General features: G+C 33.9%; 1 protein-coding gene across 1 annotated transcript in view; it reads right to left on the reverse strand.

Moving 5' to 3' along the window:
* Nucleotides 1–824: 824 nt before the first annotated feature.
* LOC145681992 (kielin/chordin-like protein) overlaps nt 825–15732 on the reverse strand; it is a 63900-nt gene continuing 48992 nt past the window's right edge. Inside the window, exons 6-9 of the mRNA XM_081753592.1 lie at nt 14740–14904; nt 14037–14147; nt 4756–4936; nt 825–1021 (exon numbers count right to left, since the gene is read on the reverse strand). Of these exons, the coding sequence (XP_081609718.1) occupies nt 825–1021; nt 4756–4936; nt 14037–14147; nt 14740–14904 (654 nt within the window). The remainder of the gene's footprint in view (nt 1022–4755; nt 4937–14036; nt 14148–14739; nt 14905–15732) is intronic.

A 15732-nucleotide genomic window follows, 5' to 3' on the forward strand; every position in this document is an offset into this window, starting at 1 on the left:
TGAAAAAGATTAATTAAAAATCAATGAATGTCCATTTTTCCGCAGTATTGAAACTTACTAGTCAATATATAGTCAATTAGAGAAATAAATTAACAAAATTGTACACTTTGTGTATATATGTTTTATTTGTTACATATTGCATACAAAATTCTTAAAAATTCAAACTTCTATTCTATTCGACTTTTGCGTGTATTACATCATTACAGCACTGCTATAGAATAATGTCTATTTATCACTTAAATTGTTCTTAAATTATAATGGGTTCAATATTACAATAGAAGCTATAACTAAAATGGCCCGACCATTAATCCGAATAGATAATTCTAAGTTACACTCTTTACAAACAAAAATGTAGTAAATAACATTTGTTACTAACGCCATACATTTTTAAAGTGTTCTGAGTCACTGAAAGTTCGTATCATAATATAAACTCTTAAAAAGTAAAATTCTGAAAAATGTGAAAGGAATGTTTGAAACTCATCTAACTCATCTAACACCCATTCTAATATCAGTCCAATTTTTTAAGTTCACATTTCCAAGCTTCACGAAGTTATGGCAATGTCCGAGCAAAGTAACATATGTTTAGGATCATTATTGCTTCAAATTTAATTTTTTGTGAATTTTATTTATGAAATTAGCATCTAAATGTAAACAAACGTAAACAAGCAACGTCAATGACTATAACTAACAATACCACATTTCTTAATTTGTAGACAACAAGAACAATGATATAAATGGTAACTTTAAAATATTAATAAAATTATATGCACACAAATATGTTTATGTACAGAATTGTTTAAAAAACTCTCTGGTGAATACGTACTTCAGGGACATTCATTAGGACTGACACAACGTCCATTACTGAGGACTTTATCTTGAGGACACTGACAAGTTGGAATACATGGACTAAAACAATCCTTCGCTTTATCACCTCCGTTTCCAACCTTGTTCGCACAAGTGCGAGGGATCGGTGAACCGCATTCAGTAAAGATAAGACCAGAGTTTGCAGGACAAGTTATGTCTGGAAATAGATAAATATTTAGTTATGAAAGAAAGTACAATACTCAACTTTCATTTAAGCAACTAATCTGAGAATTGACATTTGTGATAAATAATGCTTATAGAACTTATCACGAGTCCAGTCGGCCTATAAGTTATACTTACATACTATTAAAATATAGCAACAAAAGAATAATAATAATGATAAAATACTATGTAAATTCCGCAAGTACTTATTTAAGGAATAGAAACTATAAATCATTAAATATTATTTGAGCTGTTTTTAAGTTCAACTTTCCAGATACCTTTGAAATCAAGCAAAAGGTGGTTATACGGGATAAGGCCAAATTATAATGCCGATTTCAGTTATGCATTAAGCCACTTCTTCTAGTACAGGTATATAAGAATAACGTACAAAGAAAATTAAACAGAACATTTTAGTCTACTTGCTAAAATATTAAATGTACGATCCACAGGTAACACCACAAATAATATACCTCTCTTCAAGTTATCAGAAACTGTCTATCATCTCAGGATATATTTCTTCGATCTACACAAGACATTAAGATATACAACCACGTGGCAAGCAGTGGTACAAACACACCAAAATGGTAAAAGCCTGGTACAAAGAGACAATTCAGGGTAATTACGTGTAGGCCGTAGCAGCCAACACAACAATTATTGATCTGCGGCTGTACGGCCATTTCATCATTGAGATAATATTATTATCGTAATAATAAAATGGCAGAACATCAATATGCTGAAAATGAAGTTACCAGTATTCTCCTTGAGCTGCAGCCAAAGACATTACGTCACCATGAGCAGGTACTGTACAAGTATGTGTCTCAGTAACTTAACATGAACAAAAATGTCCATCAATCTTTTGATTAGAATTGTATAGAAATGTTCATTTAAGAACTGATCACGTTCATGTTTTCAAAATTCAACTTAATTTCAAACACGGAAAATTTCTCTCATGATATCTGATCACTTTGTAAAGGTAAAATAAAACGTTGTTTTGTCACTAAATACAATTTTCTCGCGAAAGCATCCACTTGCACGATGTGTATTAAAATCTCATAAAAGAAATTGCACTTTTAAGTCTGATTTCCTCAGAGCAACAGCAGTATGGTATATTATTTCCTCAGTAAACAAAAGTTTATGAAGTATTCCATATTCTCGCAAAGGAACTCGTACATGCAAGTCTGACTTCTTCAGTGAAGCAGCCTCAGAAGGTTACTTATTATCAAATGTTTCCACATAACTCTGAATATAGTTTTCCCTGGAATACATATCAGCCTACACTATAGGTAGTCGTTTAAGCACTTCTTGTGTAGCTTGCACGAATACAGTCCACTGTCTCTTCCTCTATCGATATACTGCTAGTCGAAGTTAAGTTTCAAATTAACCCCATTCTACAACCTCTCAAATTAAGTTATATCAGCGTAATTCAATTTCAAATACTGTACAGAGATATCATTCAACAACCAAAGCAGAATTTTTGTAAACAAAATAAAAAAAAACAGAATCCTTTATGCTATATCTAATTAACATTCTCGTTAGTCCCACAATAATCTCCTGTTGACGGAACCCAGTGCATTAACCACGCAATTTTAAATGCGAAAATAAACTGAGACATTACTAAAACAGAAAATTCTCTCCACAAGAAAAACATGGCGTTTTATTGAATCCTTAACATCATTATTCTTAATCTAAATAATAAAAATAAAAAAGGTTATAAACATCCAACTTTGAAAAAAGGAACGGCTTCCGAATAAATGATGAAATAAAAGTATACGTTTAAGAATGCATGATAAATAACGTTAGGAAAGTTTTGTATTATTCTAGTATTCTTGTATGAAGTATTATTGTCCCCTTAAATATGCGTGTGATGAATATATTGTTTGGTATTGTCTATGAGAAATTAGTAAATACATTGAATAAATTTAATCGTAAAAAATAAAGTCACTTCGATAACTTGAATGAAAACTTGCATAGTCATTTCTCTAATTGCATTGGAAAGCTTAAGAACAGAAAGAGTTTTCCAGAAAGAGAAAAGTACCAGATTCTACTAAAATTGTATACTCAGTTATGCAATTGGATGTTCATGTTTCGTCTGATAATTTGCAGTAAAAATAGAATAACAATTATAGTAGTAGTAATAAAGTACAATAAATATAGGTGAAAAAATACAATTTGTGCAAGTATCAAATGGTTTAGATGAGCTGTTATGTCAAATGCTCATTTGATATTTGATCAGATTCCTTGCTAAAAGCAAACATTTTTACTATTAGATATTTGCAGGTAGTTTTTAGCTCAGTGTAGAATCTCTGCCTTATTATGCACTTTCGTTTTAAGAACAAATACTTTTCTGTAAAAGGAAAATGTAAAATATTTCATGAAATTAAATGAAATATTTCAGTTTTACGTCCCATGTGTATACCATATAGGATAAAAGAGACGATAGTGGTGAGTTTGAATGAAATGGTAGAGTAAAAAATGGAAGGAAAATCCATGCACGCGTAGCTTTCGTGGCGAGAGCTGCGATCGAAATAGGGACCCTAAGCACCAGAGATGAACGCTCCACCACTGAGCTACCACTGTCGCAGAAATTTCACCTTACATCAATCAACTACTATAACAATTTCTACTATTTGACAATGATAATGTGATCATATGTTTTTAAAGAAAAGGACATAATGCTGTAACTTCACTGTATAAAGAAGTATACGCGTTCTAGAAGGAATTCGTTAGCAAATAAATCTCAAAAGTTATTTCAAACTATCCTACTCGTGAACTGCTGGTTCATACAAATATCGTGAACATACGTTTTCGCTATCACAAGGAAATATCTATAAACCTTTATGTACAGTGCATTCTGTTTCCTTTAGTAGAGAACGTACAAGTGAATTTACTAACGACAAAATAAATCCAACCTGATGGTATGACCAAATGCGCCAGTTGCCAAATTTGGCTTGATAAGTGATACATTAATAACCGAAATCGGCTAGCTGAACCAATACAAAAAGGGAAACTGATAAATGGATCCAAAGAAAAGGGTTGAATATATGATTAGAAATAGATAAGTTAAATGATTCCAACATCACAGAAGTCCCGCACAAACTCACATATCAATTAAGAAGAAATGCTCTGCATGTACAGGATAATGACTAATTGAAAGGAACAAAATAATTTTAAACACTGTAATAGAAAACTTGGGGACAACGAGAATAGTCAAATTGAATTGAAAGTGAGACTGAAATCACAAATTATGATTAGTCTCAGATTTGAGAACAAACCCAAACACATGCCACCAAAAGTAGTTGGCCCCTTTTTAAAAGAAGAAACATACAGAATCTCAGACTACTGAAAATAAGAAACCAACTTGAATAACAGATCTAGACGTCAAACAACATATATCCAACACCAGATACAGACATAAATAACACATAGATGGAATGGTCATTAAACCTTTTGATCAAAGTAACCAATCTCTCAGCTCTACCTCCATCCTAGTGATAAGGGTTTGTGCATGAAGGGAAAATGCTTGTTCCTGAACAAAAGAAAGAATCATTAAATATATTAATCATACTAAAAATTCTTAAGTTGAGCTCTATTGGTTTTTCCGTAACAAAACTTAAATTCCAACCTTTTGCATGAATGAATACACGTAAACGCATTCGTATTATGAATGGAACATCTGATTAATTTTTTGCTTGTGATTGTTCTGAAAAATAATCGAAATGTTTTACATACCACAAAGCGAGTTTGCTGTCCATCCCAATATAACGCCAGCTCTTTTACATTCAGCAGAATAAGCAGATATAACGGAGCAGAGACAATGATCGCTCTCTTTGCATGCACAAAGATCATATTGACACGATTCAATAAATTTGTCTGGAGACACCACAAGATGACAGGGTTGGAACAAAGCACTCTGTTAAAAGTTAAATAGAGTTAATTACAATATGATATTCATTATAGTTATCGTTATTAATATATAATAAGTACATTATAAGACCAATGAAAGAACATTATAAGAAGTATGAGTTTCACCATTATGAGGCAAACTACAGATATACAACCTACTAATTAACAGTATTTTCATACATATGCACTACAAAAATGAGCAATCAGTTCCAGCAGAATAAAAATAATGATTTTCATTTCACATGTGAAACTATAGTAGACTTCCAAATTAGTACATCTCTCGTTGGAATAGAAATAAGATCAAAGGTAGAAGCTATACCTTGGAGGATAGATCTATATAGAAAAGCCATTACTCGCAATGCTCTAGGTCTACTTCTTTTGTTCTATGGCAATAAAGGTTAAAAAGAGGAATATTTAATATAAACCACTTCCGGATTGGATAGATGGTAAAGATAGAAGAAAGAAAGTACTCTTTAAAAGCTAAATGGAGTTGAAAACAAAACCGCATATCGATATCTTTTACCGTTTTTGCTCTTTAGAAATCAATATTGAAACCGGAAGTAGGAGTAAATTTTAATTACCTCTTTGGGTACAGTGCAGCGGATCGTGTCGATGTTATTACTTGAGACAACGAATCAATTGCAGAAAATCATTTGTCGCTATCTATTTCCATTTTTTCTATAGTTATATGTTGAAACCGGAAACGGTTAATTAGAACAATTTCCGATTTTAAAAGAGGATTAATGTAGAAGAGGGACTCTATTCCTGGGACAAGGAATCGATTGCAGAAAACCACATCTACATACTTAGTACCATTTTTGATCTAAGAATATCAGTACTGAAACGAAAACTAAAATTAAATTTGAACCTTTTAAGATGTTGTTAAACTTTTCGGAATATTTAAAGCACTTTGCCTTGAGATGCTAAATCGTTAGCAAAAATCACTTCTAGCTATCAGGTACCTTTTTCGTTCTATGGTGATAAAAGTTGAAACCTGAAATTTCTAATTTGAACCACTTCTGGTTTAAAAAGACTCTGAATCAATTGCAGGAAATCGTATCTCGATATCTCTTACTGCTTTTGCTCTGATACTTGTCAAAACACGGACGGACTGACGGACAAAGCCGTTCTGTCTGACTTCTAACACTCACGCATAGCTTAGTTTGCAAGTCCAAAAACTGTGTCAGTTATTATTATCAGTAAAAGACATAATTTGCAAAGCCGTAAAAATCTATCTTTGTCGATTTTCACGAAAAAGTCGCGGAAGTATTTACCGCTGGAGCCTGTCAATTTGCTTACCTTGCCGCTGTATGGATTGATATGCGATGTTTATTTTTTCTATTGGGTCAAAAGATCCAATATATTTCAATCAACAAAAAAATTTCTTGTACGCCTTATATCTGGAGAACATCATATAGTATTGCAGGAGAACATCATAATGAAGGCTCTGATAAGGATATACTTTAGAATCATTTTGGCCGTAATAGATAACACAGTTATAGTTATTATTTTCTCGAAAAATATGCATTAGGATTTACTTTACAGGATCATCTAAATGTGTGGAAACATTCAAATAAAAGACAGAATTTTAAAAGAATTGCAAAAGTGATACTGTAGGTTAAAACTACAGGTAAGGAAAAAAAACTTTTAGGGCTTATGATGTCGATTGCAGCCATCTTGAAATCCGTCATTTTGAATTCACAGGAATTTAGTGCTGTGTTTGTTTTTGCTTTATCACTTATCATAATGAACTTATGACTGTTTTTTTGTTTCCTTGGTATCGTTTTAGGTGACTAAGATAACATGGCTCTGATGCAGGCAGAACGCATTGAGATCATTCTGGTGGCAGGAGAGGACAGTACAAAAGTCGTTGTCGATGATTTTAACAACCATCACCTAGATAGGGCACCCATTACCCATACAAGAGAAGCCAGTTAATCAAGAAATTCAGGGAAACTGGGTCTTGGGCCAACAAACCAACATCAGTCAGGCCATGCACAGTGACCAATAAAACAACGTGAATATCAGTGTTGGCAGCATTTAGTAAGAGTCCGAATCGAAACATTTGTCGTTTGTACCAGGAAAATTATGTTAGTCGCACATCCATCATTTGCGTTTTCTCCCTGCATAAGAGGAACCCCCTACTAGCTACAAAGCTACAAGGTACAAGCAAGCTGTACATCCTGTTGGAAGATGACCCTCATTTGTGTTTAGAACCCACAGAATGGCGAACAGGGCAAATTCCCGTTTTGTTTACGGTGTCTTATTCATAGATGAGTCGAACTCTTACGTTTCTGGTGAGGTGAATAAACATATGTTTGCTACTAGTCGGATACCAATCTCCATTGATATGAAACATTTGCTGTTATTCTTGGAAAAATGATGATGTGGTGTGATGTTTGGAGGACCGATGTTACGGGTCTTTTGCTTTTCCATGACACATCAACACAACAGAGTATCTTAAAATGTTGGAAGAAAATATCTCCATCTCTCTTATTTGAAAATGGGATATTCCCTGTCTTCTACCAATACGATGGTGTCTTTCCGCATTATGACAATTGCATTCGTTAATATTTGGATATGCAGTTTCAAAACTCGTGGATCGGCCCACAGGGTGCTGAGGAGTGGCCACCACATTCCCCTGACCTCACTCTAGTAGATTTTTGTCTTTGGGTTCATCTGTTATTTATTCAGTGAAAATTTGGGATATTGACTATGTAAAGGAACACATACCAAACGTATGTGCTAGCATATCTGAAAGCAATTTGAGGAAGGTTTTGAATGAATGGGAAAAAAGAATGACTCTGACAATTCAACGGAATGGGCAACACTTCGAACACATCTTTTAATCGTAAGAAATATATGGTATGTAACTTACGTTATGAAAAACCAAAAATGGTCATAATATACGGTTTACACACACTTTGTACTCAAACATATCGTTTTGTTTACCGCCATAAGGTCTACCGTTTGATATAGGTATCATACTTGAACTTTTTTGTTATAAGCTAATTATATTGTACTAGCAGCGTTCACCCCGCTTCGCTGCGGTCACCCCGGAACGCAATAAACTTTGTTACTTAGATAATTTTTACTTTTTCGCTTTCAAGTGATATGATAAAAACCATAGAAGATTGCAGTAAATGTTAACATTATATCGCCTGTCATTTATGTTAACCCGCCCCGCTTCGCTGCGGTCACCCCGGAACGCAATAAACTTTATTACTTAGATAATTTTTACTTTTTCGCTTTCAAGTGATATGATAAAAACCATAGTAGATTGCAGTAAATGTTAACATTATATCGCCTGTCATTTATGTTAACCCGCCGAGTGACACGGTCATGCGGGTTGCATATAAATACGTTTATTTTTACCTATGATGAACTAACAAAGGATTTGTACGTTATGGACACTTGAATGGTCAATTATCTCAAGACACTGGTAATTAAAAATTAAAGTGATATGATAAAAACCATCTAGGGTCCAAATCCTAATAACCCCCCAAAAATGAAAGAAATTGGTTCAGCCGTATTAGCGTGATGAGGGAACAAAGGATTTGTGCGTTCTCTTTTATATATAAGATAATTAATATTATAATGCTACCTTTTATAAACTATAATTTTATGATACTTTATCTAAATAAAAATATAATTAAATCATCCGAAATTTATACGTAGTCAACCTCGTAATACGCACAATACTTAATTTGCAATCAAACTGTAGAAACTTATATATGTATGTATAATATCTACATGCCGGTATGTCTTCGAAAATGAATTTTGATTTTGCCCATAGCTTAAATGAATTTACATATATGTGAATTTACTTGCGCTATCGAGACCTGTATATCAATTTAAGTTATTATTAATATTTACTTCGCGAGAGAATAGATTTTTTAAAGATAAATGAGTGATTAAATTTTCATTAAAGAGATCAAACACAAAAGTATGAAGAAAATACAAAAATACCACCAGACAATATAGAATGTAATCATTACATACTTAACACATTTACAAATCAATCAAATTCGTTCTGATTCATGACGAATACTGATTAATTCATGAAATCCATTATAGCTATTACTTTTTTGATCTGAAGTATTGTATTTTTAAAATTAAACCGGTAGTTTTGGCTCTATGCTGGTAGTTGATTCAGTAGTAACTTAAAAAGCAACGTTGTGAGTCATACTGTTACTGTTACTGTTCACGAACTAATTAAAATAAAATACTGACCAGATGTGGGTGTAAAATTGTCCCTAGTGCCAAGTTTCATGTAATGAAGAGATGTAGAAAGGTATGCTGATGTGTAGCTATACACTTTCTTAACCTTGAAGATATTGGATGTGAGTGTCCAAAAGGAGAAGAAGATCTCTGTCTCGGCCCAGGATTTTCCCCAATACACACGTTATCTCGAGGCTGAGTGAGTCCCAGAGCATCTATGTGCAGAGATGACAATAAATTTATCCGGTTCTAAGCAATCCAGAAATCGAAACTAGGTCAACGTGTTGTACTCAGATGCTCTACTGCCTTGGTTACCAACCTCTGTGCTTATATTTTTATTCTTCAGCCTATTATAGTTGTAAAGATATTATGACAACCTAATAGTTTGATTTCGTATCGGATAGAAACTCAGGCCTACTGAAATTCTTACCAAATTATATTTTCGATTCCTGACCGAAAGTGATCTCTGGGTATCAAGGGTCGTTTAAAATGTTGCTGATAAGTATACTTTTCGATGCGGAGTGAAGTTTCAGAAACAGCATGATTCTATCTCCGTTCTCAAGATAGTGGAGGTGCGATAGACAGGGAGGTATGACAAACAAACAAATAGGACATTAACAATTGCTTCCTGTAGGGACACCTAATAAAAAGAACAGACTCATGACGGATGGTTCTTTCACGATGCAATGATGCTTGTTGCAGAAATATGTTATTTGGATATCAGTAATTATTTCTTGCTTGGCAGCATCCCAGTGCGAGTTAGCAATACACGTACTGAAGGAACAAGACTTTTAATATTAGTATTATTTGAAGTAATACTATTAATAGTACTACATGACAAGATGAGGTAATAGTTGCGGTAATACATATCAATAGCTGCATTATTTTTGATATCGTGAAGAATTTTTCTAACCAATTTTCAACTTGTTACGAACTTCATCCCGTCCATCTCTGCTCACCAAGATTGTAGTATAAATGTTTCTTCCCTTCGGCATAATTTTGGTTGTTTTCTGCTCCATTATTGCGTGAACTAATGCTTCTATTCTAACATTATGACAAGTAAGGTTCTTTTTCAATTATCATTGGGTTGACTACAAGTAAAGAGTCAAAAATGCTGGTGCAATTTGAAAAAATCAAACACTTTAGATCAAAGAACTTTCATTTCCAGCAAAGTCGCTCTCTTCACTAATTTTCTTATCTACACTTATAACTACGTTGGCTTATGCCCAAGGATTTTATTACATCCTGCATGTTAAATTTACTTTGAGTTTTATAATAATACGTAATTATGCTGGAGAATCTCTATTGTTTTACTGGTTGAATTTGAATTTAGCGTCCCGCTCAGCAGCGAAGATATATGAGACATGCACCTACTACAGCTTAAAGGAGGATCCAAGCCACATGAGCTTCCACCAGAAATCGTAACCGGATTTCAAACGTTAAAGGCACGTGATCTAATCATATAGTCACCAGGAAGCGGCTCCACTATCGATTGAGTTCGGACATATCTCAAATTTATATACAGGGTTGTTCAAAACAACACCGACAACGTTTGGGAGATGATTTCTGACAATAAGATAAGACAAAAAAATATAGAACAACCTATGTGCACAAATGCATGCTTTCGGAGTTACAGGCTGCTAAAACATAAAAAATGAACTTTAAAGGTCCATAGCTCCAGAACTATGGGACCTAGCGTAGTCGGGTCAAGACTTCACTTAGGAACTAATAGGTGAATTATCCAGAAATACATGTTTCAGAATCCTAATGTACTCGCACAACAATTTTTAGAGAGGGAGTTTGACTACGGGCATATAATTTGAAGTACTCGCCAATAACCTCTATAAAAATTGTTGCGGAAGTACTGAAGGATTCTGAAACTTGGATATTTGGATAGGGCGCATACCAGTTCCTAAATGAAGTCTTAACCCGACTACGGTAGGTCCCATAGTTTTGGAGCTATGGACTTTTAAAGTTCATTTTTTTCATGTTTTTGGCAGCTTATAAGTCCGAAAGAAAGCATTTGTGCACCAAGGTTGGTCTATACTTATTGTCTTATCTTGGTGTCAGGACTCACTTTCTAAATGTTGTCCGTGTTGTTTTGAAACATACTAAGCTCATGTTTGTGTATGATTCAAGGTTTTGTTTCTCCCCTTTACACTCTAGTGGTCAAATTTTCATTCTGGGAGTGCTATGGTAATGAGTGTATTAACTGAACTCTATTTTTTTAAACAATTTTCTTTGAAGTCTCTAATATAAATGGTGAGACATTGCAGGTTACAACTGAAGATATCAGAGGATGGCTGAGTTGTGTAAGAAACTCTGGTACATTTCAAGAAAATTGAAGCTGTGAATTTGTGTAACATAAGTTCTGGATATCTTTATCAAACGAAAAATCACTTACATGAGATGTTATGAAGCTATGGTAGCACATAATACGTTCATATGCTGCCAGAAATTATCTATATATATAAAAGAGAACGTACAAAATCCTTTGTCCGCTCATCACGCTAATACGGCTGAACCAATTTCTTTCATTTTTGGGGGGTTATTAGGATTTGGACCCTAGATGGTTTTTATCATATCACTTTAATTTTTAATTACCAGTGTCTTGAGATAATTGACCATTCAAGTGTCCATAACGTACAAATCCTTTGTTATTAGTTCATCATAGGTAAAAATAAACGTATTTATATGCAACCCGCATGACCGTGTCACTCGGCGGGTTAACATAAATGACAGGCGATATACAGCGGAAAATAGCTTGAATCTTCTGTTTAAAATTTTTTAATTGATTTGCTTATTTTTACAGACACTTTTACAATATGCCAGCACCGGGATGACCGCAGCGAAGCGGGGCGGGTTAACATAAATGACAGGCGATATAATGTTAAGATTTACTGCAATCTTCTATGGTTTTTATCATATCACTTGAAAGCGAAAAAGTAAAAATTATCTAAGTAACAAAGTTTATTGCGTTCCGGGGTGACCGCAGCGAAGCGGGGTGAACGCTGCTAGTCTTTTCTAAAAACATGATATCTTCATTCTCTAATCCCTTGAATTACTTATATTATACCTTCTTCGGAAGTATGCTCAATTTGATTATCATTTCAGTAATTGTAGTGCCTGATTGCTCTCCAAACTTCAATTGATTTGGAAAAACATCATTTGTCACTACCAAATATCCTACTTTCAACCAGCAATGTAGAAATAGAAAAATCTCCAAATGTACACTCATGTCCAAAATGATTGTCGCATATCTATAACTGTCTTCTTGTAAGAACATAGTTTGATAATGATTTTGTATGGTACTTTTAATACTATTATGTGTGTAATCGGGGAATGTCTATTTGTGGTAAAATTCATAGGAAAATAATCATAAAAACGAAAATTATGTTGAGGAAAACATAATGTTGCGAAATGGACAAGAAAATTTTCTTTTCTTTTTATTGTTCTTATTTACTGGTCTTTTGACATGAAATTTGGCACATACATATCTTTGCCGATTATACATATAACAACGTTATAAGAAATACCGTGTGAATTTGTTACCAAATTATATTCCAGAACAACATAATTATAGACATGCGACAATAATTTCGGACATGAGTGTACATGTTACTTAAGTTTCTAAGAGTTATCCAAGAAAACCACTTAATTTATAAAGAGGTGTTAAGTGCTTGAAATGGATTATAGAAACGTGTTCAATCTCATTCTCGATTGTTTCCCATCAGAAGTGTTCAAGTTTCAACTTTAATTCTTCGCTACCACAGAATTGTTTATTAAAATTTAAATGCTTTCTCTAATTTAATGCCAAGGATCCTCAACACTATTGCACTTCCAATCTTCCTAAACTGAGATTCTATTCGATATTTCAATCGGATATTCCAATATCACTTGGCTCTCATCTTATCTTTAAAATAAAATCTCTACATTTTCAAATGTATAATATTTCCTTTTATTCAATGATAATCTCCCTCTTTTATTATCGCTACTACAACACAGTGATCAGTGTTCCAGTAAGCTCCTCTGAACGACCGAACATCAATTTAAGCTAGACTGTCTCCTTCTATCTACGAAGACGTGATCAATTTGCGTTTCTACATCCTTTGAGGTCCAAGTATATTTAGAAACATCGCGATGTGGGAATTGTGTACTCTTCACGATAAGGTTTTTGGATATTGCGAAGTTCAAGAGTCTACCGCCACTGTGATTACTTTCCTCATGCAGACTTTCATTTCCTATAGTTGGTTTGAATATATCCTCTCGTTCTACTGTCACATTGAAATTTGTTATAGAATTTTCGTATGAAATCGCTGAAGTTTGTCAAATACCCGTTTACTTCGCCATAAAATTGAATTTTATATAGTAATCCTTATGTTCAGATGTGGCGTGTAAATTTAAAATCAGAATATCATACCATCTACCCTTAAGACTAATATAAAATCTATCCCTATCAAGACATCTTAATTTGATGTTCCAAATCTCATGTTCATTTTATTTCGCTGAGGTCGTTCCAAGTTATCTGTCCTGGTCCGAAGCTTCTATGAATGTTTCCGAACAAGTACCTTTTGCAGATTATGAGGTTGGTAGCCTCACGTCAAACCCTCAAGCTGGAGGACCACCTCCTCTGTTCGAGACTTTTATTCAATACATTCGCAGCTTATCTCCATATCTAGAGGCTCTCTCCTCGCTCCGCAAAATTGAGAACGTGCCATGCCGTGGTGACAAAAATCCACATTACACGGTAAAAGCAATTTTGGAATATTAAAAAGAATAAGTTTAAAGTTTCCAATAACTTATTAAAATGATTGAAGAAACAGCAGTTTAAAGTAGCTTCTGTATTCATACCTCAATGCATTCAATGGAAGCTAAAAATTTCTCACCTTCAAAATAGAACATTTCCTCTCTGCTGTTTGTCGAGCTTGTTGCCCTGCATCCTTGCACGGATCTACATCCTTGGCTGATGTACAATGTTTAGGCTGATTTTCTTCTACCTGCAATCAAACAATAAATAAATGTATAATAACTGAAACCATTAGAGTTTACTAACAACTTAAAATTCCTAAAACCAGGAAGCTCACTTTGAAGAATTTGAATGAAAATAATTTGGGACTTTGCAGCCCAGCAAGACATAAAATGTTTATATATGGGCTAGCAGGTGAATTAAAATTTCGGGAACATAGGAAGTTCTTTATACGTAATGATACGAGAAAAATGTAAAGTGTGGAAAATAGTGTGAAGGTGAACGAACCTTCTATGCTTGGAGTCAGCATAAACAGTTCTTGTCACTATTTAATGTAAGGTGTACAAAACCTCATTTCGTGTGTGCGCGTCGTAACATGAAATAATCTTATATAAGGGACACCATTATATATATATAACATCATTGCATTCGTTGATATAAAAACTCAATGTTTATCCATTCAAAAGCCAATATTCTCCGATGATGGTTAAAAGTGACATATATTTGTTTAAGGTAAAATATCAGATGAAACGAATAAAAATAAAAATTACAGGAAATGAAAAATATTATACATTTTTGTTTGTTTTTGATTCATCCCAGTTAAAATAAAACTTCATAGTCACCTTCCAATCATCTCCGAATTGTGCTGGTGAAGTCACGATTTGTCCGTTTCTAAGTTTCATATCATCTTGAGCATTATCATTGAAGTTGCCGCATAATCCACATGTTTTATTCCTGTATCGTCCTGGTACAGTTACGTCCACATTGCTGTCACCATTCCATTTAATCTGAAAGGAAAACAAAAGATTTGTTTTTTTTTATAAATAAATAAATTAAACTCTCGTATAATCCAAGATTTCTACATATTGAAAGAAGAGATTTTCATTTTCTCGTTGTCTGTATCTTTTATTTATTTCACTCAAATCATCTACTTTTTTATGTTTCTACAGCAAAAAATGTGCTAAAGTAATTTAAAGCAGTGTTTCTCAAATAGTAGTCCTCTCGTTTTCCCTTATGGTTCTCTTAGATTTAACATTAGTACGAGAAAGAGACAAAATATAATATTTATAGAGTATGACGCTAAATTTGTTGTACAAAAGTAGAGGAGCGATTTCTGGGAGCAAAACAAACAAAGAAGTTCCTATAAACATAGGGCGAAAAGCGCATTATTTACATGTTACAAGTTGCCGAAAGCGTGGGGAAAGAAACTTTGGAGTTAAATATTGCAGAAACTACTGATCATAGGCGTGACGTGGCATATCACCAAAGGATCCAAGCGTGCTCTATCCAAATATGCAGTTTTCAGACTTGTGCAATGGTGGCGCAAGGGACACCTCAAAGGACGTAGGGATTCCCTGGCATTTTATGATGAAAATTGAATGGACAAGAGCATGTAAAGGACGTTTAACTTCCTGGAAATAATACTACTTGGCAAGTCTATACTCATTCACGCAGATGAAAGGCAGCAGATGAGGTAATAATTACTGCGTGGTTGCATATCTTAAAATGTACTAGTAAAGATGTTGCACAAGAATTCACTGGAAACATCACGTCACTACAATGTAAAAATACGTACAACTCAAGCCGAAGAGTAACAGAAAATAAAGCAATTCCGA

The sequence above is a fragment of the Thermobia domestica genome, chromosome 3 (assembly GCF_964235325.1).
Source record: "Thermobia domestica chromosome 3, izTheDome1.hap1.1, whole genome shotgun sequence".
Taxonomy (NCBI): Eukaryota; Metazoa; Arthropoda; class Insecta; order Zygentoma; family Lepismatidae; genus Thermobia; species Thermobia domestica.